Source organism: Podarcis vaucheri (assembly GCF_965113315.1).
Source record: "Podarcis vaucheri genome assembly, chromosome: 13".
Lineage (NCBI taxonomy): Eukaryota > Metazoa > Chordata > Lepidosauria > Squamata > Lacertidae > Podarcis > Podarcis vaucheri.
Window position 1 is genome coordinate 45,895,890 of NC_138751.1, and position 25,787 is coordinate 45,921,676.

The following is a 25,787-nucleotide window of genomic DNA, read 5'->3' on the forward strand; positions in this document are numbered from 1 at the left end:
TGCTCCAAAGTCTTGGGAAGGACTGCGGAGAAGCTGAGCAGGTGTATAGCACTTTCGCTGGCGCTTGGGCCTGAGCGCAACACGGAGTTTCTGAATGCCGGAGCAGACGCGCAGGAGAGTGTCCCCGGGGGAACCCCGCGCCCTTCATTCTGCCCCCCGGGGATCCGGCCGGAGCTCCCTCTCTCCGGGCTCGTGGGGAAGCCGGTAGCAGCTCGTGAGCCGCGGCTGAATCACCCCTTGGCCCGCCTCGCCGCCTCTCCGCGCCCGCTCCGCCTCCGCGCCCTGCTCGCTCTTTGCGCCGCGCGCACCTGGGTGGCGTCTCCGGAGGCGCTCTTGTACCTTTTCCCCACCCGCCTGACGTCGAGCTGCGTCCGACCGGCCTGCCTGCCTGCCTCCACCGCATATATATCTCTCGGCAGGGATGGAGCAGGGTTGCCGTACGGCGCTCGCAGCTCGCCAGGCGCCCGTCGAGTCCCTCTGAGCCGGAGCCGCCTTTGCGCGCCTGCCTAGCCGTCCGCCCCCCGACGACGCGCCCGTGCTCTCCATGCGCGCCAGGCTCGCCCTCCTCCGGCTGCTGCTCTGGAGCTTAGGTGAGCGGCGGGGCGGGAAGAGGGGCAGGTGGGTGGGCGGGCAATGAGACCCTGGGCTGGGGGGGGGGGTGTCGGGGTTAACTTCGGGTGACAGACCCAAGACGGTGCGCTTTGGAGAGAGACGCACAGAGAGAGGCGTTTCTGGTACAGCGATGGGAACTTGCTACATTTTCTCTCGCTTCTCACGGCTTGGCTCCAATACCCGACGGCTTCCTGATTCCAGGGGGTTGGACGGGAACAGCACCATTGTTTTGAAACAGGAGGCACCTGAAAGGCTGCAAGGGGGGGGGGTTCCTCTCCTTTTCCCACGCCCTACACTTTTGATCTGGCCTCGCTAACCCTACTAGATACTTGTTCTTCCCTGTTTTTGTGACATCTTAATTAAAGCTTCCTTTATTTTTAATTTTATTTTTAAACTGCTGTTCCCTCCATGCATCTCTCGTGCATTTCTGTGTCCTTCATAGATCATAGAAAGGTAATGCTGGAAGAAGGTACCACCCAGGGTCATCTAAGTCCAACCTCTCAACACACAAGGTCCCCCATCCAATTTGAAACCAGACCAGACCCTGCTTAGCTTTGCAAATGTGATGGCAGTTTTATTGCTGCACCATTCGGAGGATGACTAGGATGAGCTCACCTGTTGGTCTCCAAATGTTGTTGGACGCCAGCTCCCATCAGGCCCAACCAGGGTGGTTTGGTGGTCAGGGATGGCAGGGGTTGGGGCCTGACAATGTCTGGAAGACCGCAGGTTGCCCATCTCACCCACAGGTGGGACAGTTGGTCCAAAGGTCACCCAGTCTACTGACCTTCTTGGCAGAAGCTGCCTCCAGACTGCCACTGTTTTGTCGGCGGAAACTGGAACACATGCCGGAAATTTAGGTTTCTGTAATTTAGGTGGATTAAGGTGCTCTGTTGCCCTAGTGCTACAATTCACTTTGTAAAAACACTTTTAGGAAAGTGATGGGGAATCTTTTCGGAAAGTGTGGAATGAATGAACAATTAATGGAAAGACGTGTATCTCCCCGCAAGTGAATCTGGGTGAACGCTTATTGTCATATAAGCACCCCATAAACAATTTGGAATGAATGCTCCGAAAAGACTGGGCATAGTCGTAACCCCTGTGTGAACTTTGTGCAAGCAGATCAGGATGAATGCTGAATTGAACCGGTTGTCTGAAGAAGCTCGGAGTGGGGAATTTGAACCCAGCTCTTTCCAGTCCAAATCAGGGGCTAACCATTGCACCTTGAGCTTAGAATTCATATAGCACCTCTTATATCAACAACTCTGCAAGATAGACCAGTATTCCTGTTTCTGTATGGTAGATGGGGGGGTGGTTCGAATAACAAAGGGGTTAAAGAATTATGTGGCTTATGGTCTTTACTTACAACTGAGTAAGTCCCACTATGTTCGGCTGGGCTTCCTATGAGGAAAGTGCTTATAGGCTTGCAGCCACAATGCACAGTTACCCCCCTTTTAGAAAGGTGCATTCTCTCTCAACTGTAATTTCTGTCTGACCTGGAAGCAGGGGGCAACCAACTTTGTATACTCCAGATGTTGTGGACTACAGCTTCCATCAGCCCCAATGACGGGGTCAGGAATGATGGGGTTGCAGTCCAGCAAAATCTGGAGGGTCCTGTGTTGGTTATCACTGAAAGGGATAATGAGTAGGTCATTAGGATTAGGCTGATTGGGAGTTCCTCCTATAGTAATTGCCTGCGCAGGTGTTTTGGTCCAAACCCACTGCGTTAGTCTAAGATGTGGCTAATGTCAGCAACTGTCACTGCTCTGCGCAATGGCGGCTTGTTTGTCTTGGTCGCCGGATCCCCGAAAATCTTCATCTCATGACGCACTGTATAGCTCAGTTGCTTAGAGCATGCTACTGATAGGGCTTCGGTTGCAGGTTTGATTCCCTATATGGGACACCTGCAAATTCCTGCATTGCAGGGGATGGGACTACTCAGGATCCCTTCCAACTCCATGATTCTTGGACATTCACACCCAATGTGCCATCCTTAGAATGATGGGAGAAATCTATGGCTTAGCTACATCCGCAATCATGTTTGTGCTCCATCCCCCGAACCAGATATTCTCAGAAGTAAGTCGTTTTGAATTGAGTAAGTCCTTTTAATAGGAGTGGGGTTTCCCTCCAAATTCAGAGTCATTGTGGCCATGGACTTGTGCCTATAGTGGAGAATCTGTTGCTCTTAAGCGGCGCACTGATTTTGTCAAACAGAGCATAGCAACCCAAAACTTGGGAGGCATTTTTAAAATACCGGGGAAGTATAAATGCATTCGCTCATTAGAAAAGCCGAGAGCTGCTTCTCGGGTGACTCACGGCTGCATAAGACTACATAAGTAATAGCTGCCTAATGTAACTTTCAGGTAAACACCTCTCTGCTGGTTTTGGCTGACTAGTAAGAATGGCATCCTGATTTGTCTCATTTCTCTCTTGCAGTGTGCCAGCATGCCGCTGGATCAGGGCTAAATGTGACGGAACAAGAGCAAAACATGCCCGTCCTGAGGACGCTTAATACACCTGCAACTGGGGTGTTTTCCTCGGGAGTTGACTACGAAGAGACTGAAGAGGAAGAGGTGGCGATGGCACCTCAATTCCTTGTAGGTGATTCAGCTACAGGTATGTCAAAGTTGAGCTTTTGCCTGTGGAGAGCTCTTTCGTCCTTGGCTGTGGGCCATGTGGAGACGAGCCTGCTGCTGGGATGTGGTGGGTTTTGTGCAAAAAAGCTGCTGGCGTGTGTCTTCTGCAAGGAAATATAGGAGAGAGTTTTTAGTTGGCCAACTTTGATTACAACAGCATGCAAGCTTTAAAGGGTAAAGGGTAAAGGGACCCCTGACCATTAGGTCCAGTCGTGGCTGACTCTGGGGTGGCGGTGCTCATCTCGCTTTATTGGCCGAGGGAGCCGGCGTACAGCTTCCAGGTCATGTGGCCAGCATGACTAAGCTGCTTCTGGCGAACCAGAACAGCGCACGGAAACACCGTTTACCTTCCCGCCGGAGTGGTACCTATTTATCTACTTGCACTTTGATGTGCTTTCGAACTGCTAGGTGGGCAGGAGCAGGGACCGAGCAACGGGAGCTCACCCTGTCACGGGGATTCGAACCACCATCCTTCTGATCAGCAAGTCCCAGGCTCTGTGGTTTAACCCACAGCGCCACCCGCGTCCCTGCATGCAAGCTTTAGGGTCCCACAAAGGCTCTGCATTTTTGTTGGTTCTACTTCCTATGATCCAAGCACTTGCAGCTGGGCTCAACTATATATTAGCGAGATGTTAGGAGAGGTCCTAGGGGCGCGGGTGGCACTGTGGTCTAAACCACTGAGCCTCTTGGGCTTGCCGATCGGAAGGTCTGTGGTTCGAATCCCCGCAATGGAGTAAGCTCCCATTGCTCGGTCCCAGCTCCCACCAACCTAGCAGTTCAAAAGCACATCAAAGTGCAAGTAGATAAATAGGTACTGCTCCAGCGGGAAGATAAACGGCGTTTCCATGTGCTCTGGTTTCCATCACGGTGTCTTGTTGAGCCAAAATAGGTTTAGTCCTGCAGGCCACATGACCTGGAAAACTGTCTGTGGACAAACGCCGGCTCCTTCGGCCTGAAAGCGAGATGAGCGCTGCAATCCCATAGTTGCCTTTGACTGGACCTAACCATCCAGGGGTCCTTTACCTTAATTGCAAGGGGTTCCTACATTTTGTCAGGTATCCCACTGTGTAAAAGAAAAGAGAGAAATATTATTATTATTATTAACCCAAATTTTCAGGACAGGAAGAAATGAATGGATTTCAGTTTCTCCCTCCTTCAAATTCAAGTTTTCATCGTCTCCACAGAATAATATAATACTCAAATTCCAGTGCTTTTAAAAAAAAGTGTTTAGGGGTACTCTTATTTTGACTCAAGAAAATCCCCATTTTATAGTTCAAATTGGGGAAAATAAAGACAGTAAATGGAGAAAAGTACAAAGATTCACAAAACGTTTAGGGGTATCCGTACCCCTGCATCCCCCCAGAAAAAAGCACTGTCAAACTCAATAATTCGCTTTTCACTCACCAGTTAGCATTAATTTACACTGCTGTAAGTTAATTACCCTATAACGTAGCAACAATGGGCCTTAGACATATTTTCCCATAAGTCACACCAAGTGAATATGAGGCCAAGTAGAAACTTGTCCTGCACTACCACAGCCCAGTAGGATTTCCTTCCTTTAATATTACTAAACCTTTTAAATTTGAGGTTTTCAAAATCTGAACAATGTGATCGTATCTTGGGTTGCAGTTCTCCTGCAACCGCTGTGGGCGAGAGTTATTTGGAATATTATTTAATTAGTGAAACCTAGGTATCAATCTGATAAGCTTTCCCAGTGCATAGTTGCAATTAAGTTTTGGGATGGCAGCAGAATGTGTTGTTTGTAAATAGAGCTTTAAATTTCTGGCAAACTCAAAGCATAAGCTATTTCTGCTGCTATATGGTAGGTGATCTGGGCTGCTTCTGGTTCATACTACTTTTGCATCTGCTTGGCCATAAGTCCATTTAAATAATAATCTCTGAAACTTGTATTTAAATATACATTTCAAAACACATTTCCTAGCCAAGTACATACTCTTCAAATGTATTTTTATTCTCTTTTGAGCCAAGAACTGGGCTGTAACACTCAAGAACTTCAGCAGATAGTAGATAACAAAATTCCCATCTGTACATTATTCTGGGAAGTGCAGATGTTTGAACTGGAATTCACCAAGAGTGAATTTTTCTGCAGTACACTGCCCCCAATGTGTTCACATTCTACTGCTGAGCCAATGCTTTAAACCAGGCATCCCCAAACTCGGGCCCTCCAGATGTTTTAGGACTACAATTCCCATCATCCCTGACCACTGGTCCTGTTAGCTAGGGATGATGGGAGTTGTAGTCCCAAAACTGCCTGAATTAAGCCCTTCAGCCTTTGGTTCAGAAGCAGTCTCATTCTTTGGCTCACACCTGAGCCTTTAACCCTGAGAGCTGACAGCATTGTTGCGTTTGAGTTTTAAGGAAATGTTGGTTTAGGAGCAATATTTTGCCTTCCTAACGCTCATGCCATTTCTAAGACTCTTGAGGTAACTCGGTTGGCACTTTTTCGAAATGGACTGTTGTTGGTTCCAGAAAATGAAGGAGCATAGCTACGCTGCAAACTTATAGTGGTTGCACAAGTCTTGGCTGCCTCCAAAGAATCCTGGGAATTGCTGGCTCCATTGTGGAGTCAAGGGGCAGGACAAAACCATTTAAGCAAGAGACACTTGGAGGGCTGTTGAGAATTTTCCAAGCCATCGTAGGAACATCTGAAGCTGCCTAGTACTGAATCAGTCCATTGGCCCATCTAGCTTAGTTTGTTGACCAACCTGAAAGCCTTTGGCCCCTTCGTGGCAGAACAAAGGTACCATAGGAGCCAGTCCTCAGGGCTGAGGTCTCTTCGGCCATCCCTCAAAAATATTTGAGGGGGCCAAGCCCGAATGGTGTGCACGCACAGCATCACATGATCGAATATGTGGGGTGGGGCTTACCTCCCCCTACAAAAAATATCTTATTGAAGTTGGAACCCCTGAAAGGTACAGTCAACAAACTAAGTTCTTACTCTGGAATGTGTCCATGAATAGCAGCTTGAGGAGGATACAGACTACAAACTTCCATAGTCTCCAAAGGAAACCATAAAGTGGGCCATCAACGCTCTCAGCAATTCTCAAGTATCCGTATTTTTTGCTCTATAAGACGCACCAGACCACAAGATGCACCTAGTTTTTGGAGGAGTAAAACAAGAAAAGAAATATTCTGAATCTCAGAAGCCAGAACAGCAAGAGGGATCGCTGCGCAGTGAAAGCAGCAATCCCTCTTGCTGTTCCGGCTTCTGGGATAGCTACGCAGCCTGCATTCGCTCCATAAGATGCACACACATTTCCCCTTACTTTTTAGGAGGGGGAAAGTGAGTCTTATAGAGCAAAAAATACAGTAATCCAGGTTGGGGGTGAAGAACCACCAAGGTAGAACATACAAGGTTTGGTGATCATGGAGCCTAGCTGGTCTTTTGTCTTTTGACAGCCACCTGCCATGGCTCAAAGTATCATTCATAATGCTAATTGCAATGTAGCCGTCATGTGCTGAGCAATGTGCGCCGAAAGGATGCTACAGTGTCAGTTTGTGTGCCTGACAGGGAGTTGTACTCCGTCCTGTTTCTCTGATGAGTGTCTCTGTATGATGTCTTCTAAACAAGTTTGTCATTTGTATGGTAGGTTTTCAGAGGTACACCTAGGTGGTTGTGTGTTTTTTTTACCTCAGGCTGAGAGAAAATGACTGACCCAAGGTACTTCAGAGTTGCTGTGGGGGGGGGAGGGGAGAGCTATGTGCATTGCTTAAGTTTCTTGGAGGAACAGCATGATTAAAATGCAATAAACACACCTACAACATGAAGTCTAGCAAGTCTTGCCGATCATGACCTAAAAAAACAAAAAAGTCCGTCTAGTTATGTTTTGTGTTCTTAGTACAGTGGTACCTCGGGTTACAGACGCTTCAGGTTACATATGCTTCAGGTTACAGACTCTGCTAACCCAGAAATAGTACCTCGGGTTAAGAACTTTGCTTCGGGATGAGAACAGAAATTGTGCGACTGCAGCGGGAGGCCCCATTAGCTAAAGTGGTACCTCAGGTTAAGAACAGTTTCAGGTTAAGAACGGACCTCCAGAACGAATTAAGTTCTTAACCTGAGGTACCACTGTACCAGCAAAATGGAAAATTCAGAAGGCGATCCTGAAACCCAGTTGTGTGTTAACCGATGCTTTTGCACATGCATGTATCAGAGGGTTGGGTGGGAATGATTTAAGAATGTCTTTCCGTCCATTAATGGCACATGTTCATTAGCACACCACAGCAGAATCCCACAAGCATGCATTTTTAAACTGGGAGATGGCTGTGAAATCCTCTTTAACAATTCCTCCTTGGCTGTCTGCTCAGTCCTTTGAACCCCTCTGAAATGCAAATATCTTTGGGGTTAACCATATTACCACACTTCATTAGACTTGCTAAGCATAATTAGTCGGCACTACTTAATTTGCCCTTCATGCTGAGCAGTAATGTTTATGATAAAATTAGTCAACAACAGTTATTACTAGCTGGGACTTTATTGCATTTGGGAATCAAACTCAAAGCTATATTAAAAGGGCTTTTGCACATTGACTTTCTAAAATGTGTGTCACATCAACATAAAAAGCAGAGGCAAAAATTGTTTCTCATCTGTGTCAGCTTCTTTCCTGGTCATATGTTACTTCTGGAGTGTGAGGTATGTACTAGGTCTAAAAATAGAAAGGGAAGCACTTCCTGAACACCAAGAGTTAAATATCTGGATCAAGCACCTTGGCCTTAGTGTATAAAAATAAATAAATCACGGTTTCCTAGACTCTGTTCCTTGAGTTTCTGCTAGCACAAAGTTGTCGCCTCTAAAGACATAAGCATCTTTTGTTCATCTTCTGTTGTTGTTGTTGTTATTGTTGGTGCTGCTGTTTTTTAAAAATGCACCGAAAACCTCTTCCACAGGGCCATCTTCAATTTATAGCAGGATGCCCAATTGCTATCTTGTTAGAATCTTGTGTATTCTAGGCAGGTCTCTAGCATGAAAGCCCTTTGTTGATCTTTGGACTTGCAGCCAAAATGGTGTACTAGTTTGAATGGGAAACTGAGATTGAAATGCTACTGTCCTTGGCTACATCTCCCTCCCTCTTCCCCCATTTCCCTCTCAGTATGATCTAATCTGCAGTTAAAATACCACCCTGAGCTCATTGAAGCAAGGGCAGATAACTCCTCAATGCAAATAAACACTTTTTTTTCCCCTTTCCCCTTTCCAGTTCCATTTGAACTTAAAAAGCCAGCAAAATCAGAGAGCGGGAAAAAGAAGCCAAAAAGAAAGGGAAACAACAAGGGGAAGAAAAACAAGAAGAAAACTCCGTGTGAAGCAGAGTTTAAAAACTTCTGTGTACATGGGGACTGCAAATATTATGAACACCTTCGAAAAGCCACATGCAAGTAAGTTGACCTACTGCCTTGGAGGGCTATCCTTCTGAATCCTGGACTTTTGCACAGAATTGATTGATTGATTGATTGATTGATTGATTGATTGATTTATATACTGCCCACCATCATAAGATCTCAGGGCTGTTCGCAGAATAAAATACAGGATAAAAACAAAAACAGAAGGCGTTTAAAGCCACAGCCCTGAGCGCAGGGCTATTAAATGGGCAGCAAAACATAGAAAACACAGATCTGTTGATAAATAGTTTACCGTTTTTTGTTGTTTTTTAAGTGGGTGGGAGAATTATTGAGAAAGTTTGAGAACAAAGCTCTTATCAACCCACAGTCAACCTGCTAGGCTGGATTAACCATGAAGCAAAATAAGTCCATCAAGGGAAGAGGGGTCACTACAGAAATTTCCCATTGCTGTTTTTTTTAACATTAATGGTCACAAATTTCACATCTGAGCGTTTGTTTTCTCAGCTGAAGTATATTAAAATTCCCAACAGAAAACCATGCCACAAGGCAGGCTGGACGCCTTATCTCTGCTAAGCATAGAAGGAGATGTGTTGCGTTAAGATGAGTTTTGAGGATCCGATCAAAGGCTTTGCAATTAGAAAAAAGCAGGAGAAAATAGTGATGTGGATGGAGCTGTGGGTTAAACCACAGAGCCTAGGACTTGCTGATCAGAAGGTCAGCGGTTAGAATCCCCACGACAGGGTGAGCTCCTGTTGCTCAGTCCCTGCTCATGCCAATCTAGCAGTTCAAAAGCACCTCAAAGTGCAAGTAGATAAATAGGTACTGCTCCAGTGGGAAGGTAAACGGCGTTTCCGTGCACTGCTCTGGTTCGCCAGAAGCGGCTTAGTCCTGCTGGCCACATGACCTGGAAGCTGTATGCCAGCTCCCTCGGCCAATAGAGCGAGATGAGCGCAGCAACCCCGGAGTCGGCCACGACTGGACCTAATGGTCAGGGGTCCCTTTACCTTTATACAAAAATAAACATTATCTCCCATCTTACTGCAGGTTTTGTTTCATTTCGAAAAATGAAATGGTAGTTCACAATTTATCATTGTTAATAATAATAATAATAATAATAATAATAATAATAATAATTTATTATTTATACCCCGCCCATCTGGCTGGGCTTCCCCAGCCACTCTGGGCGGCTTCCAAAAGAATATTAAACTACTATAATACATCAAACATTAAAAGCTTCCCGAAACAGGGCTGCCTTCAGATGTCTTCTAAAAGCCTGGTAGTTGTTGTTCTCTTTGACATCTGGTGGGAGGACATTCCACAGGGCGGGTGCCACTACCGAGAAGGCCCTCTGCCTGGTTCCCTGTAACTTGGCTTCTCGCAGTGAGGGAACTGCCAGAAGGCCCTCGGAGCTGGACCTCAGTGTCCGGGTAGAACAATGGGGGTGGAGACGCTCCTATATTTTGAATTGGATATATATGTGGGCACCAAAATCTTTTAAGTGCTTGGGGCTTCTAAAGGTCTTAATCCGACCTTACGTTCCTAGACAAAGGTGTCACAGAAACCTGGATATGGGTGCTGCTGCCTGGTCTCTGCATTGATTGGAACGAGCCCAATGCCATTGTTAGAATAACTGTGGTTTTTATACATATATTCTAAATGAAGTATAGGAAGGGATGGGTTCCTTTCTGAGCAACCTTTTGTGGGCCAAAGCTTTGGGGGGGGGGAGAGAGGCAGGACCAATGGCCAAAATGGGTGGGGCAAAAATTGTACAGAAGTCTAGTTTCTGCATACGGTAACAGCCGCCTCTCGTATCTTCCATTCAGCAGGCGAAAGGTATTGCTGGAATTTGAGAGCACATAACTAGCCGAAGCAAATAGGTCTGGGGTGCAAAGTCAGGCCGGTGAGGGGTGTGCCCTTAGGAAAATTCCAGAATATCTAGAACAATAATGAGTTATGTAATGGCAGGAGAGGGTTCCCGGAGACAAAGGTATCCAAACTTTGGTGGGTTTTGCTCACTGTCTTGTTAGCACTTCTGATTACCATATTTTTCGCTCTGTAGGATGTACCGGACCATAGGAGGGGGAGAATGGGGGGAAATTCTCCCCCTCTCTGCTCAGCGCCCCTTCAGCAAAGCGGGAGGAGAAACGGAGCCCCTTCCATTTCTTCTCCCACCCCTCTCGCTTTCCAGACTTCAGGCGGCTATCCGCAAGCCTTCAGAGCGCAGCGGGAACTCCTGCTGCGCTCCGGGGGCTTCAGGTGGCTTCAGCGAAAGCAACGCGAAGCCTCCGGAGCACAGGGGGACCTCTCCCTCTGCGCTTCGGAGGCTTCGCATTGCTATCACTGAAGCCAAGGAACCTGCATTCGCTCCATGAGACGCACACACATTTCCCCTTAATTTTTGAAAAGGAAAAAGTGCGTCTTATAAAGCAAAAAATACGGTGATTCACTGTGTCACCAGCAAGTCCTCTTTGCCATGTACGTTTTAAATGATTGTGGCATTCGTAAGCTGCACAATGGGCCGCCGAACTCGTAATTTGCTCATGTGTTAAAAGAAAGAATGAAGTACGCTTTTCCTGGAACGTCCCAGCCAAACTCATTGCAGCTTAGCCTACAGCTCGCAATCTCCTCACTGGCGCTGTTGGATCTGACAACATTACATGGTGAGATCCTGGTTCTCGGGCCCCAGCATCTTACAATGTGGTGCTGATGAGCTGCAGGAGGTCTTATCCAAATGGCTTGCCTTGGTGTAAACTCTGAAGTGAGCGCTCAAAAAACTGTGCGGCTAAATTTTGTGTGTGGTCAATTTTCAGGTGCCATTCGGATTACTTTGGCGAACGTTGCGTCGAGCAGTTTCTGAAGACACACAGTACCGATGGCAACGAAAGTTTCACATCCACAATACTTGCGTCGACGGCTGGTTTGCTCACCTTTGCTGCCATTGTGATCGTTGTAACATTGCTGTAAGTAGTACAATTTTGGTCCTCCGGTTTGTTGAAGAAACCTAGTAAATTGGTGGCAGAAGCACACACAATATTTCACCTACGTCCACATTCTCCTGTAGTCCTTTTTTGAGTGCGTTATAGGAATAGGGTTTGGTTTTCACTGCAAGTTTGTCCTAAAGTATCCCATATGAATATAATCTGAATCAATGATCTAAGCAAACAATCTGGTGAACGCTCTTGTAAGTTCAACATTTCAGAAACTTTTCAGTTGAAAAGCAGTCTGCAGATGGTGTCCTTCAGGTCTCCAGGAACTGGTCAAAGGTTACGCCCTCCTAACCTTTAAGATGTAAAGCTCTGGAACAAGCTTAATTTAAACAAATGATGGGTACATTGTTGTTGTTGTTTAGTTGTTTAGTCATGTCCGACTCTTCGTGACCACATGGACCAGAGCACACCAGGCACTTCTGTCTTCCACTGCCTCCCGCAATTTGGTCAAACTCATGCTGGTAGCTTTGAGAACACTGTCCAACCATCTCATCCTCTGCCGTCCCCTTCTCCTTGTGCCCTCCATCTTTCCCAACATCAGGGTCTTTTCCAGGGAGTCTTCTCTTCTCATGAGGTGGCCAAAATATTGGAGCCTCAGCTTCAGGATCTGTCCTTCCAGTGAGCACTGAGGGCTGATTTCTTTAAGAATGGATAGGTTTGATCTTCTTGCAGTCCATGGGACTCTCAAGAGTCTCCTCCAGCAGCATAATTCAAAAGCATCAATTCTTTGGCGATCAGCCTTCTTTATGGTCCAGCTCTCACTTCCATACATCACTACTGGGAAAATCATAGCTTTTACTATACGGACCTTTGTTGGCAAGGTGATGTCTCTACTTTTGGATGGGTACATGGTGGTCACCAAATAGTTGGGGGCGGATAATGGGTTCAATGTGGGATGGTGTCATGAGCTAGTGTTGCATTTGTAAACCATGGACCCTTGTGATATCACGAGGAGCGGCCCACACTCCTGTGCCACACAATCTGAGGGGCCCCCGGTAGGAGGACGGATGGGATTCAGGCAATATCCCTCAATCACACCATGCCAGCCAATGCCTGGCTAAGTGTGCCATCTGCATAGGTTTACTGCATGCGATAGCATAAAGCAATGTCCCACTCATGGGGAAAAGGGGGTTTAGTGGCAATTGCACTGCTGCACTTTATATTGTTCATAGTGAGAATTCACCTTAGATGCTGCCTCACCCAGTTTAATCTACAAATAGTAAGGCAGGGCATTCCGGCTCATTCGAATCCCTAAAAATGCACAGCTCAGTGCTAATAATTTAGGATAAATCAACAGTTTATAGACAGTTTCCATAGAGCCCAGCAAATGATACCATTTGCAGGTACCCATCAATGCTTTTTTACTAGGCAAACAAAGCATGCACAAATGGATCTGTCCATGGTATCTGTTGCTGGCAGCGATGTTGCAAACTAGCCGAATGTTCTTGAACTAAGAACAGAAATGCAAAGCCAATTCACTGCCTTCTGAAGTCTCGCTTCTGTATATATCATATTCCTCCAAGGGACTCAAGATGGCCGACATGATTCTCTGCCTCCCCTTTTTACCTTCACGAGGGCCTCATGAGGGTAAACTGAGAACAGCTGGCCGGGCTGCCGGAAGCTACACCTGTTTGTGAAGGGGCCTTGAAGTGTCAGCCTGGATGGTGGATAGCTGAGATAAATGGATCAGGAACTCATCGTTGACACGAAGTGAAACCTCAGAGGCCCAGTCCACCTTCTGCTGATTCCATGATTGAGGATCCTTGGTGCTCATATAGAACATGATGTTATATAGACGGAGGCTTCTAGAAGAATCCTTCCTTACCCTATCCCAATGAGGAGAGTTGCACAAACCTCAGTACACCTACTCTGAAGGTCCCTCTCATTCTTTTCCCACCCCTTGCAGCAGATTTGACCCAAGCAGTAGGACATTTTGCAGGAATTAATGCTTGGACTCTGTTAGTCCCTTCTCCACCCCTATCCTGAGTTCCTTAAAAGGGTTTGTATACAGTGGTACCTTAGTTTACAGCCATAATCCATTCTGGAGGTCCGTTCGTAAACCAAAACAGGTTGTAACCCAAGGCGCGCTTTCGCCAATGGGGCCTCAAAAAAAAATTGTTTGTAATCCAAAAAAATGGGTTGTAATCCAAAAAAAGTTCGCAAACCGGGACACGCACTTCCGGGTTTGACGTGTTTGTAATCCAAAACGTATGCAAACCAGACTGTTCGCAAACCAAGGTACCACTGTATTTTAATGCACAGTAAACTGAAAGAACACACTCTGTTTCCTACTGGCCTTCTCAGAATTATACCATGCACGAGGCAAGTTGCTTTGCCTCCAGATATAATAGGCAATGCTACGCTTGGATTTCAGATCACCAGAGTTTGCGAAAGGGGTGTTTTGTATACTTTTGGAGGGGGCAATCTCGGTTTTCATGACGGATTCCAATGTTGTTGCTTCACAGGGTAAGGAAAAAGTGTTCTGTGTGCGATGAAAAGGAAGAAAGGAGGAGGCTCCGGCAAGAAAACGGAAGTTCCAGCAATGATGTTTAAAGGGAACTGAAGGTAAGCATCGCCTCTCAATATGCTTTCTTCTCCAAAGGTTTTAATTCTCGAAGAAACAAACAGAGAAAAATTCCTTTTTGTAGAACTGAATGGGGATAGCATCGCTTTGGGATAATAGTGCCTTTCAGGAGAAGAGGAACCATACCCCAAATATATTGCAAATCTGGCTATGCTTCATATTTGGAAAAGTGCCTGAGCTTGGTGGTAGAGCAGCTGTCCAGTATGTCCCCTGAACCAGATGGGCCAATGGCTTTCTATATATCCCTATCATCTGTATCAGAACTTCTATGGCGTAGTGACTAAGCACCATCTTGCCACATCTATATGTTCACTAGGTGGGTTAAAGGAAAACACTGTATCCTAGCCCATTTCCACCCATACCCTATTAATACCGGCCACCAACCTCACGGGGCGGCTGTTATAAGAATTACAACGAAGTATAGTATAAGGGACATGGGTGGCGCTGTGGGTTAAACCACAGAGCCTAGGACTTGCCGATCAGAAGGTCGTCAGTTCGAATCCCCGCAATGGGGTGAGCTCCCGTTGCTCAGTCCCTGCTCCTGCCAACCTAGCAGTTCAAAAGCACATCAAAGTGCAAGTAGATAAATAGGTACCACTCCGGCGGGAAGGTAAACGGCTTTTCCGTGCGCTGCTCTGGTTTGCCAGAAGCGGCTTAGTCATGCTGGCCACATGACCTGGAAGCTGTACGCCGGCTCCCTCAGCCAATAAAGTGAGATGAGCACCGCAACCCCAGAGTCGGTCACGATTGGACCTAATGATCAGGGGTACTTTTACCTTTACCTTATAGTATGCCAAGAAAATTCTGAAATTCTGTATTTCCAAAATGATCACAGGGGCAGCATTTTGTCTGTTTTCAAACTTTGGGCAAGTGCTAAATTGTGTGTGGTGCATTAATTGGCTCTGTAGGTGTGAACCGATGATGCTTCCATTTCGAGCCATCCTGTTCCCCCTCTTTGGCTGCCATCCTGTTCACATCTACCGGGGAGTAGCCCACAGTAAACACAGTGGGACTCGCTTCCAAAGCAAAATGTATGAGGTTGCCCTGTTTGGTTTGGGGGAAGTGAGTAGAGACAGACTATTTTCCAGTTCCACTGTCCGTCATTCCAGAGTTAAATGCAGTAGGTAGCATTTCCTTGAAAGTATGGACCCTGCAAGAGATCAGAATCGGGCTCTACGGTTGCAGGCATTCTTTAGGAAGCTGTCAGATGCAAAGCCATTATTGTCAGGTCAATATGAAGGCTCTGTCTAATTACGCAATCCAACCAGGAGCTGTCTTCCACTGGCTTTAAATAAGTTGGAGTTCTTGTTATTAAATATACCAAGAACTCAGGCCAATGTAAGTTTCAGTAGTGGGAGTGGTCCACTACTGAAAATCTTTGTAACGGATTATTGTGTTATACATATCTTTATGAGTTAGAGTTTGTAATCTCTGTTAGAATTTGTAATCTCTATTTGAGTTTGTAAATCTTGTCAGAATACATACTTTTGAATGGATTAGTTTTTGTTATTATTGACTATTAACTTGTGAGTAGGGACCACTCCCACTACTGAAACTTACATTGGCCTGAGTTCTTGGTGTGCTTTTTTCTTGTCTTACATTGGCTGGCATTGGACATAGTCCTCTCTTGACTGGAGATTGATTCTGGGACCTTTTTGCACCCAAAGCACGAGCCCCATCACTGAGCCGCAGCACCCCTCTGAATACCAGTTTCTGGGGCAGGGTGCGGTTGTGCTCATGTCATTTGCAGGCTTCCTTCATGGCCTAGGACCCTCGTACCTACAGGACCGCCTCTCCCGGTATGCCCCACGGAGAGCCTCAAGGTCCATAAATAGCAACACCCTAGTGGTCCCGGGCCCTAAGGAAGTTAGATTAGCCTCAACCAGAGCCAGGGCCTTTTCAACACTGGCTCCGGCCTGGTGGAACGCTCTGTCCATGGCCCTGCGGGATCTGATTTCTTTCCGCAGGGCCTGTAAGACAGAGTTGTTCCGCCCAGCCTTTGGCTTGGAGTCAATTTGATTCCCTTCCCCTCTTTCTCTTTCTCTTTCTCTTTCTCTTTCTCTTTCTCTTTCTCCTTCTGTGTTGGAACTCCTATTTGGGGACTTCCCTGGCTTTTTTCTGGCCCGTGTAGGACTAGTCTGGATAGTTAGCCTTGGTGAAGACGTGACGTTTTTATCCCCCAAAACGTTTTTGATTGAGTTTCCACCGAAAGGAGGCTGCCTTTTAATGTTTTAATGATGTATTTTAATCTTGTTTTTTAAGATGTATTTCAATCCATTGTTTTTATATTTGGTGTTAGCTACCCTGATCCCGGTCTTGGCTGGGGAGGGCGGGGTATAAATAAAAACTATTATTATTATTATTATTATTATTATTATTATTATTATTATGTCCAACACTGTGAGAACAGGGTGCTGAACTAAATGTGCCGTTGGCATGATTCAGCAGGTGCTTCTTATGTTCACATGGCCCACTAAATCCTGCTTTTTAACTCTTTGGAAACACTTCTGGTAGCTCCCAGCTTGGCACAATGATGTTCCCTGTCGAAGCTATTACTCAGTTCTTGCCTCTTCTAGGAGATGCAGCTGGAAAGGCTGTCGCTGAAGCACACGCCCTTCCGTGGAGGCACGTCGGAGAAGGTCAAACTCAGAACCTCAGAGGAGCACGTTGAGAGCCTGAGACCTTGTCTGCCCAACATGGAAGATGCCGCAAGGAGGGGTTTTGCACGCCCTTGGCCTCTCTGCAGCTGCCAGAGGATGTCAAACAGGCTGCCACACTTGCAGGAGTCAACATCTGCCGTTTCCACAGCTGCTGGAGAGCTGCCCCACCCTGTTCCGTACCGGAAGACGACCCAAAGACCGTGTGTGCGTTAATCTGTCACCAGAGAACTCTCGGCAGGTAGTTTACAGAGACGTCTGTGTGCAAGGGGGAGAATTTAGGGAGGTGTTCATGCCTGCATAAAGAGATGGGTTTCTTCTTCTTCTTCTTTGTGTTGTTACTGACTTCCACACACACACACCCCTCAAGGTGAAAGGAGGGGAAACAGAGCAGGCTTTGAAATAAGTCTCACGTTGCTTAAAGAGCTCTGTGACTCCCAGCCTGGGATAAACTGCACAGGGTGTGCCTCTCTTCTCATACACCTCCACCTGTTGTCATCTTGAGGGCTCCTGCTTGCTGCCTGAAAAAGGTGGCAGACCAGAAATGTCACTGCTTTCTGCTTTCTGTTCTGGATGTCTTGCCGTGGAGGTGCACAAGCTGTTTCCAAGTTTGCTGCTTCTTTCTTTCTTTCTTTCTTTCTTTCTTTCTTTCTTTGATAAATGCACCTTTTTAAAGACCGATATCTCACGGCAAAACTCTCACCTAAGAGCTGCTTGTTGCTGCTGTCTCGGGGTTTGTCTAATCCCAGCAGTGGCATAGCGTGGGCGGGGCAAAATTCTTAGGGGCACAAAATTCCAGAAGGGGGGGGAATGAAGTAGTCATCATAAATAAAAAATAGGGTGCCCTCCCCCTCACACAGAAGATCTCCCAATGTTTGTGTGGGCAGACTGGAGAGTGGATTTGGGCGACGGCCAATCGCTAGGGTGCCCTCTGCACGGGCTTTAGAAAGAGACGCATTCCTAACCAATCCCCTGTCCCACCCTCTGCCATGCTCGACACTCGCAGGGCACCACTGTTGCCACTTGGGTAAGTTGCCAAACTATTGCCCCTTCATTCCAGCCTATTGGCGGGTGGTGCTGAGGATACTTGTTTTGCCCCGGGCTCTGGCAACGCATGCTATGCCACTAAATCCCAGTCAGCTGCAGTGTGCCTAAACTAGAGTATTGTTCCGTTGAGCCGTCCCTTTAGCGTTCAGAAGCCCAGGGCTGCTGTTTTCGCAACCTGTGCTGTGTAACAATCGAGACGGCTGAGATGTGGAAATAACACTGAAGGCCACCTACTGAAGTTCTCCTCAAAGCACAGATTGTTCTGGATTTAAGTAGGTTGGGAAGTGAATTCTAAATCAGCTGTCTGGTGGTTCCCGTAATCCTTGGAGAGCTTGCCATGAGAGAGGTCATAAAATGAGTCTGTTTTGTCAGTCCTGTTGTCTGGCTGCTTCTCCCTTGAAGCCTGGATCAGGTCTGGGAATCCTGTGGCTCTCCTGATGTTTCTGGAGCTCTTCATCAGCTCTACCCAACTTGGCCCAAGGTCAGGAATGATGCAAGTTATATTCCATCAACACCTGGAGGAAAACAGGTTCACCACCTAGATCCTTCTCCCACCTCAAGTAAAGAATAAATACTTGTGCCAATGTAGTAACTGCAGCCCCTTCTCAGTACCCTTTGGAATACGGGGGCAAATGCATGCTAGAATATGCCATTTATGGCAAAGGTGAATGATGAGCAATCATATAAGACAACTTACAATATTTTGATGCAACAATTGTGGGGGAAATGGATTGCTTTGGCACACAGACTTATCGACGCTCACCACCTTCAGTGAAGTTCTTTGTTTTGCTTTTCGAAATGTAAATCTTCCTGCACTGAACAGTGGCATGGCATATCTTAAGCAGTCTAATTGTGTGTAAACTTGCAACCACATGCTATTACTTTATGCTTCCTGTAAAGTTATGTAGGACTTCCTGCAAAGCTGCATCTTAATTAACTCAAGCTACAGTCCTATATATTATTTCCTGTAAGCCCCACTGAACATTCTGGGATTTGCTTCTACAAGGGACTGTACCCTTAAGTTACACTGGGTTGTGTGTATAAAATTGTTGTGACCGAAAAGGAGAACTTGAGCGACACAGTTTGATTTTACATTAGTGTAAATATGTATACGTGGAGAAGTTTTGTTTTTTAATATTGTAAATAATGTGTTCCTGTATTTAATATGTTCGCACAACTTGACATGACCTATTTATTTTATTAAACTTTTTTACATAAATGGAAAATAAGCGAGTTGAGTCATAACAAATTTGCATACTACTTGGCACTAGATTCTGAATGATTAAGATTGCCTAAATTACTGGCTGGCACAATAACAATCAGGCTATTATAATGCTCTACAATTCTTCATTGGTTTCATTTCTTCATGGCTTTTCCCAGAGAATTTTAGAGACTCTGATTTGGTGAGAGTGCTAGATGCCTAAAGGTAAAGGGACCCCTGACCGTTGGGTCCAGTCGCAGACGACTCTTGGGGTTGCAGCGCTCATCTCACTTTATTGGCCGAGGGAGCCGGCGTACATGACTAAGCTGCTTCTGGCAAACCAGAGCAGCGCACGGAAACGCTATTTACCTTCCCGCCGGAGTGGTACCTATTGATCTACTAGCACTTTGATGTGCTTTTGAACTGCTAGGTGGGCAGGAGCTGGGACCGAGCAACGGGAGCTCACCCCGTCGCAGGGATTCGAACCACCAACCTTCCAATCGGCAAGCTCTAGGCTCTGTGGATTAGACCACAGCGCCACCCATGCCCCATGTTAGATGCCTACTGCTCCTCTTTTTCCTTGCCTTCCCCGGTTTCCTGGGGCAAGAGAGACAACTACCCACACCTTCCATTTAAAGCACATGGCTTCCTCCAAAAATCCTGAGAATTGTAGTTTAAGGGTGCTGAGAATTGTAACTATGTGTGGTACCCACAGTTCCCAAGGTTCTTGGGGAGGGGGCAGGCATGCCTCTAAAAGTGATATAAATGTGTGGTGTAGATCTCAGAGTCAATAAACCAGATTGTAGTGTACAGATATGCCTTTAATTCAGTGTGCCTGAGGAAGCGTGGAAGCCCTGACCTGGGAGCCACAGAGAGACTTCCCAACTTGTTCAGGCTTTAGCAAACCCTAAAGCTATCGGGACGTGGGTGGCGCTGTGGTCTAAACCACTGAGCCTTGGGCTTGCTGATCAAAAGGTTGGCAGTTCGAATCCCTGTGACGGAGTGAGCTCCCGTTGCTCGGTCCCTGCTCCTGCGAACCTAGCAATTCAAAAGCATGCCAAAAAGTGCAAGTAGATTAATAGGTACCACTCCGGCAGGAAGGTAAACGGCGTTTTCATGCGCTGCTCTGGTGTCAGTGTTCCATTGCGCCTGAAGGGGCTCCCAGAGTCATTCGCGACTGGACTTAACTGTCAGGGGTCCCTTTAAAGGTAAAGGTAAAGGGACCCCTGACCATCAGGTCCAGTCATGACCAACTCTGGGGTTGCGGCACTCATCTCGCTTTGTTGGCTGAGGGAGCCAGTGTTTGTCCACAGACAGCTTCCAGGTTATGTGGCCAGCATGACTAAGCTGCTTCTGGCAAACCAGGGCAGCACACGGAAACGCCGTTTACCTTCCCTCTGGAGCAGTACCTATTTATCTACTTGCACTTTGATGTGCTTTCGAACTGCTAGGTTGGCAGGAGCAGGGACCGAGCAACGGAGCTCACCCGTCACGGGGATTCGAACTGCCGACCTTCTGTTCAGCAAGTCCTAGGCTCTGTGGTTTAACCCACAGCGCCACCCATGTCCCCAGGGGTCCCTTTACCTTTTACTAAAGCTATTGAACAGACGCAAGCAAATCACCATAACATTTCCGCTTCCTTAAAGATCCCACCGGTTTGCCAATTTCTGTGCAATTAGATTGCCTCTCCTGATCACCAGGCTGAATCCACTCCAGAGGAGGAGGAGCTGTAGGTTCGCAAATCACGTAAAGATGCCTCAAAGCAAATTCACCCGAGAGGTTCTGATTTGCAAGCCCCAAAGGAAATGAGTGGGGGTGTTGGTGCCCTTGCAAAGCTCAGGTTCATTTTGTGCAAGAGAGAGAAGGTCCACTGTAAACTCAAGAACATGACTGGCAGGGAGGAGGAATCGCACCTAACCCATCTCTCGATTTTGAGTTTTATCGTTGCGGAGCGAAACTTCCCCAGAGCCATTATTCTGACACTGCTTCTAGTCCCGCCCTGCATCTCATGAGAATGACACTGTACAATGGTACACCAGCCCTCCCTCTCTTGAAAGAGCAAGTAGAACAGGAAAAGCAGAATGTGGGCTGCCTATTATAGTGTGTCAACAGGGTTGTCTCAAGGAAGCCACAAATAGCATCTAGAATTAATGGTTGTCATCCTCCTGTTTTGGTCATACTGGCTTGAGGTCGTCTCCTGTTTATAGAGGGTGGTAGCCTTCGCGGGGAAGTCGACCTTTTAAGGTTGCTGCTCACCATGACACTCAGTTATTCTAATAGAATGGATTCATACTTGTGGATTGTATCCTGAATTCTTCATGGCGACCCTCTGAAGGTGTATGTTTGCTTTTTCTTAAATTCATCATTGGTTACATCTTCCAAACCGGTCAACTGACCCACAGTGGATTGCACCAAAGTTCCCACTGCCATTTTCTTTCTTTTTTAAGCATCAAAGGGGATGTGTGGTCTTCAAGATGTTGCTGGACTACAACTCCCAACATCCCCAACTGTTAGCTATTTCTGCTGAGGCTGATGGGAGTTGTAGTCTGGCAACATCTCAAAGGCCACAGGGGTAGAGGCAGCGAGTCACTGGCCAGTGTCCAATAAAGCACACAGCACCTGATGAACCTTGGTCAGAGCCAGCAATGCAGTTTTGATAACCAGGTAGACATAACCTGTCAAGATCAATTACAGCAACTGCTTCCCCCATGGTGTAAGCCCACTTGCTCTCACCTCTCTCTTGACAGATGCACTCTGCAATATACCGTATTTTTTGTTCTATAAGACTCACTTTTTCCCTCCTAAAAAGTAAGGGGAGTGCGTCTTATGGAGAGAATGCAGGCTGCGCAGCTATCCCAGAAGCCAGAACAGCAAGAGGGATTGCTGCTTTCACTGTGCGGCGATCCCTCTTGCTGTTCTGGCTTCTGAGATTCAGAATATTTTTCCCCCTTGTTTTCCTCCTCCAAAAAGTAGGTGCGTCTTGTGGTCTGGTGCGTCTTATAGAGCAAAAAAGACGGTACATTTTGCTGTATAGCCAACACAAGATCAGCCATCGTTCTTCCACCTCTCCAGCCTGTTTGCCTTGTGGTTCAGTTTTTATGACACATATATTCCCCTTCACCTTATTTTCTTAAAAAGGTTAAAGAAAAAATCAAAACTCCCCTAGGAAGGGGGCGGGAAGAAGGTTGTTGGTGGTGCTTTTAGGCACTATCCAGTCATCCTTCAGCCTCCAAGGCTGCCTTTCTGCTGGTCGAAACTAAACCACATTGCAAACTTGCAGAACCAGGTGTGTGTGTTGTTGCTGCTGTTTCCCAGAGCTCATCCTAGGGAAGAAAATGGGTTGTTTGCATTGACCTTTATTGCAGGGTGAGGGGGGCGGTGTGTTTGACTCCTAAACCAACCCCACTACTGAACTACAGTTCTGTGTGGTGTGCATTTTACTATTCAGCTGCCCCTAAATGACAGTTTTCTGTAAGGGGGGAAATGGTAGCATTCCACATTGTAATGAGTGTGGGGTTGCTCATGCGTAAGTTACCGCCACTCCTGGCTGTGTTGCCTTGTTAAACCTTTCTGTCTGGACAGCCCTTCACTTCGTGGCTGCCTCAGTCGCTAGCAGAATCCGTCAGTGGGCGTTTCTTAAACCTTTTCCAACATAAAAGCTGTTTGACGCCAAGTCTCCTCCTACTCTCCCTGCGCGGAAGTCTTCTGCGCAGGGAGGGCGTGGGTAGTGGAGGACCCGTGTTCTCCCCGCTGGTGTCCGGTGAAGAGTCCTGGAGCCCTCTCGCCGATTCCCCCATCAGCCCCTCTATATCCCTGGTGCTGCGCTGATTTGCTTCCCCATCTGCTGAGCTGCTTCTCTCCCTGCTGGGCCCTTCTCCAGCATCATTTGAGAGCCTTCCCTCCGCCTCTAGCTCCGATGTCAGTTCCCTGACACACATTAATGGCATTCTACAGGCAAGAGCCACAGAGAAATATTGACCAGGGTCCAGGCATAAAGTCAGATCGACAGGGCTCTTGTAACACGACATACAGACCTACATTTAAAGCACCTTATTTCTCTCCCTTCCCTCACCCCTGCCCCCAAATATCCTGGGCATTGTGATTTAGCCCTCGCAGAACTACAATTCCCAGGATTCTTCATGTGGGGGTGCTTTAAATGAACAGTGTGTGCGCAGCATAAAAAAAAAGCAGTACTATCTCAAAGGTTGTGAGGTAAAATGGGGACAGGAATGCCAACTTGAGTTCCTTGAAGGAAAAAAAGGTGGGATATAAATTCAGTAAATACCGTATTTTTTGCTCTATAGGACGCACTTTTTCCTTTTCAAAAATTAAGGGGAAATGTGTGTGCGTCCTATGGAGCGAATGCAGGCTCCTCGGCTTCAGTGATAGCAATGCGAAGCCTCCGAAGCGCAGAGGGAGAGCTCCCCCCGCGCTCCGGAAGCTTTACGTTGCTTTCGCTGAAAGCCGCCTGAAGCCCTCGGGGCGCAGCACAAACGCCCGCTGAGCTCTGAGGGCTTCAGGCAGCTATCCGCAAGCCTTCGGAGCGCAGCAGGAGTTCCCGCCACGCTCCAAAGGCTTGTGAATAGCCGCCTGAAGCCTGGAGAGCAAGAGGGGTCGGTGCACACCGATCACTCTTGCTCTCCAGGCTTCGCTTTACTGGAGAGGCGCTGCACAGTTTTCCCTCTCTGCGCAGCGCCCCTTCAGCGAAGCAGGAGGAGAAATGGAAGGGGCTCCGTTTCTCCTGCCGCTTCGCTGAAGGGGCGCTGAGCAGAGAGGGGGAGATTTTTTTTTTCCTGTTCTCCCCCTCCTATGGTCCGGTGCGTCCTATAGAGCGAAAAATACGGGACTACTGCGGTGGGATTTTTCAGCCATCTAAAAATTAGCAGCTTGAAATGCAGCGAGGTTACATACCCCTACACAAACGCGGTGTTTCAAGTCCCTTTCTTACACACACCAGAGAGAGGGCAGGGATGTCTTCACCCAATGCCCATGGCCTGATTTGTTTCCCTGTGCCCAACTCCAATGCGCCAAAACTCTGCAGCACCTTTCTTCAAATATACACCCAGCTGAACCGCGGCTTCTGGTTTTCTAATTGGATAGAAACCAGTTTGAGGGAAAGTCCATCAAGCCGAGGTATTTCTCAAGAAACCAAGGAAACAGATGGATTGTGGCTAATGCCATGTTGCTTCAAACACCATCCGTGGGAGCGCATGGCCTTTGAGGTAAACGTTAATGTGCACACAGCCTTATTTTGTGTTTTTGAACAGTCGCACCCCAAATTGCTTTTGTAATTAATGTGCCTTGGGGAGGGGGGAGGTGAATCTTAATACACACACCCTTATGCGCAGGTTTCTTGTTTCATGGTTCATGAAGCCTGTTTCAATTTGTCAGGTTTTTTTTTAAAAAAGGGGGTCTCAACAGTGGAGGAATGGCAGATGATGGATTTTTCGGAGGTAGCTGACCTGACCAGAAGAGTCCGCGACCAGAAGGAAGAGGTGTATCAAGAGGATTGGAAGAAATTCAAAGACTATCTACCATATTTTTTGCTCTATAAGACTCACTTTTTCCCTCCTAAAAAGTATGGGGAAATGTGTGTGCGTCTTACGGAGCGAATGCAGGCTACGCAGCCATCCCAGAAGCCAGAACAGCAAGAGGGATTGCTGCTTTTGCTGCGCAGCGATCCCTCTTGTTGTTCTGGCTTCTGAGATTCAGAATATTTTTTTTCTTGTTTTCCTCCTCCAAAAACTAAGTGCGTTTTATGGTCTGGTGCATCCTATAGGGCGAAAAATACGGTAGTTAAATATGTTAAGATAATCTAAATAGAATTACTTGCGAATAACAGATAGGCCTAGGATGTTGTAGGATATTAAGTTTAAAGTTAAAATGAAAAGGAAAGATGTTAATTGACTAAGTAAATTTTATGTGGAAATAGTTTTGGAAAACTGCTACAATGATTTATATGGAAACTCAGCCGGGGGGGGGGGGGTTTGAGGATGTCACTTAATTATGACAAAAGTGGAATTATTATAGTTAAGATAAATGTTTGTTTCTTTGCATGTTAGTTTGTTTTTGATGTTCTTGTTTTGTTTGCTATAAATTTGGAAAACCAATAAATTTTTTTGAAAAACATTAATAAAAAAATTAGGGTCTCGGAAATGTCTTTCTGGCTAAAGCCCATAATTTTGACCACACAGGTGCAACGTACCACAAGCTCACATGCTTTCTAGCAATTCTGGGACAACTTTGCTGAAATGCCCCTCAGAGTAAACTCAATATTATCACTCTATCCTTCTGGTTTTTTGAGCATAAAATTGGATTGGGGGCAGAAAAGAGGAGATCCCTGGTTGGAAATGGGCAACAGTTCTCTACTTCTTTGGCTATCACTCACAGCCGAGTAAGATTGTCTTTCATGAACACAGTCTTAACCGTGAGGATGAGAACAGAAATCGTGCTCTGGCTGTGTGGCAGCAACAGGAGGCCCCATTAGCTAAAGTGGTGCTTCAGGTTAAGAACAGTTTCAGGTTAAGAACGGACCTCCAGAACGAATTAAGTACTTAACCCGAGGTACTACTGTAATGTTCAAGTTTAAGACCTGGTTGAAAAGGGGGACGACTACAGGAAGAGAGGCATGGTTTACACATGCAGCAAAACGAGCATGTAGCCCACGTTTATTCAATTTCAACATGAAGCTTTCATCTGCAACACTCT

General features: G+C 46.7%; 1 protein-coding gene across 1 annotated transcript; it reads left to right on the plus strand.

Moving 5' to 3' along the window:
• The first annotated feature begins 346 nt into the window (after window positions 1-346).
• LOC309516329 (uncharacterized protein) lies at window positions 347-19,101 on the plus strand. Its single transcript, XM_082195146.1, has 6 exons — window positions 347-590; window positions 3,046-3,225; window positions 8,462-8,639; window positions 11,414-11,563; window positions 14,056-14,155; window positions 16,751-19,101. Exons 1-5 carry the CDS (start codon window positions 545-547, stop codon window positions 14,141-14,143), a joined length of 642 nt encoding a protein of 213 aa, XP_082051272.1. The 5' UTR covers window positions 347-544; the 3' UTR covers window positions 14,144-14,155; window positions 16,751-19,101.
• Window positions 19,102-25,787: the final 6,686 nt, after the last annotated feature.

Bases quoted from the DNA above. Each gene is read 5' to 3' on its own strand.
- LOC309516329 (XM_082195146.1), top strand. From the start codon at position 545: ATGCGCGCCAGGCTCGCCCTCCTCCGGCTGCTGCTCTGGAGCTTAG. The intron at 3,226-8,461 runs GTATGTCAAAGT...TCCCCTTTCCAG, and splicing joins TGTAGGTGATTCAGCTACAG to TTCCATTTGAACTTAAAAAG. The intron at 8,640-11,413 runs GTAAGTTGACCT...GTCAATTTTCAG, and splicing joins CTTCGAAAAGCCACATGCAA to GTGCCATTCGGATTACTTTG.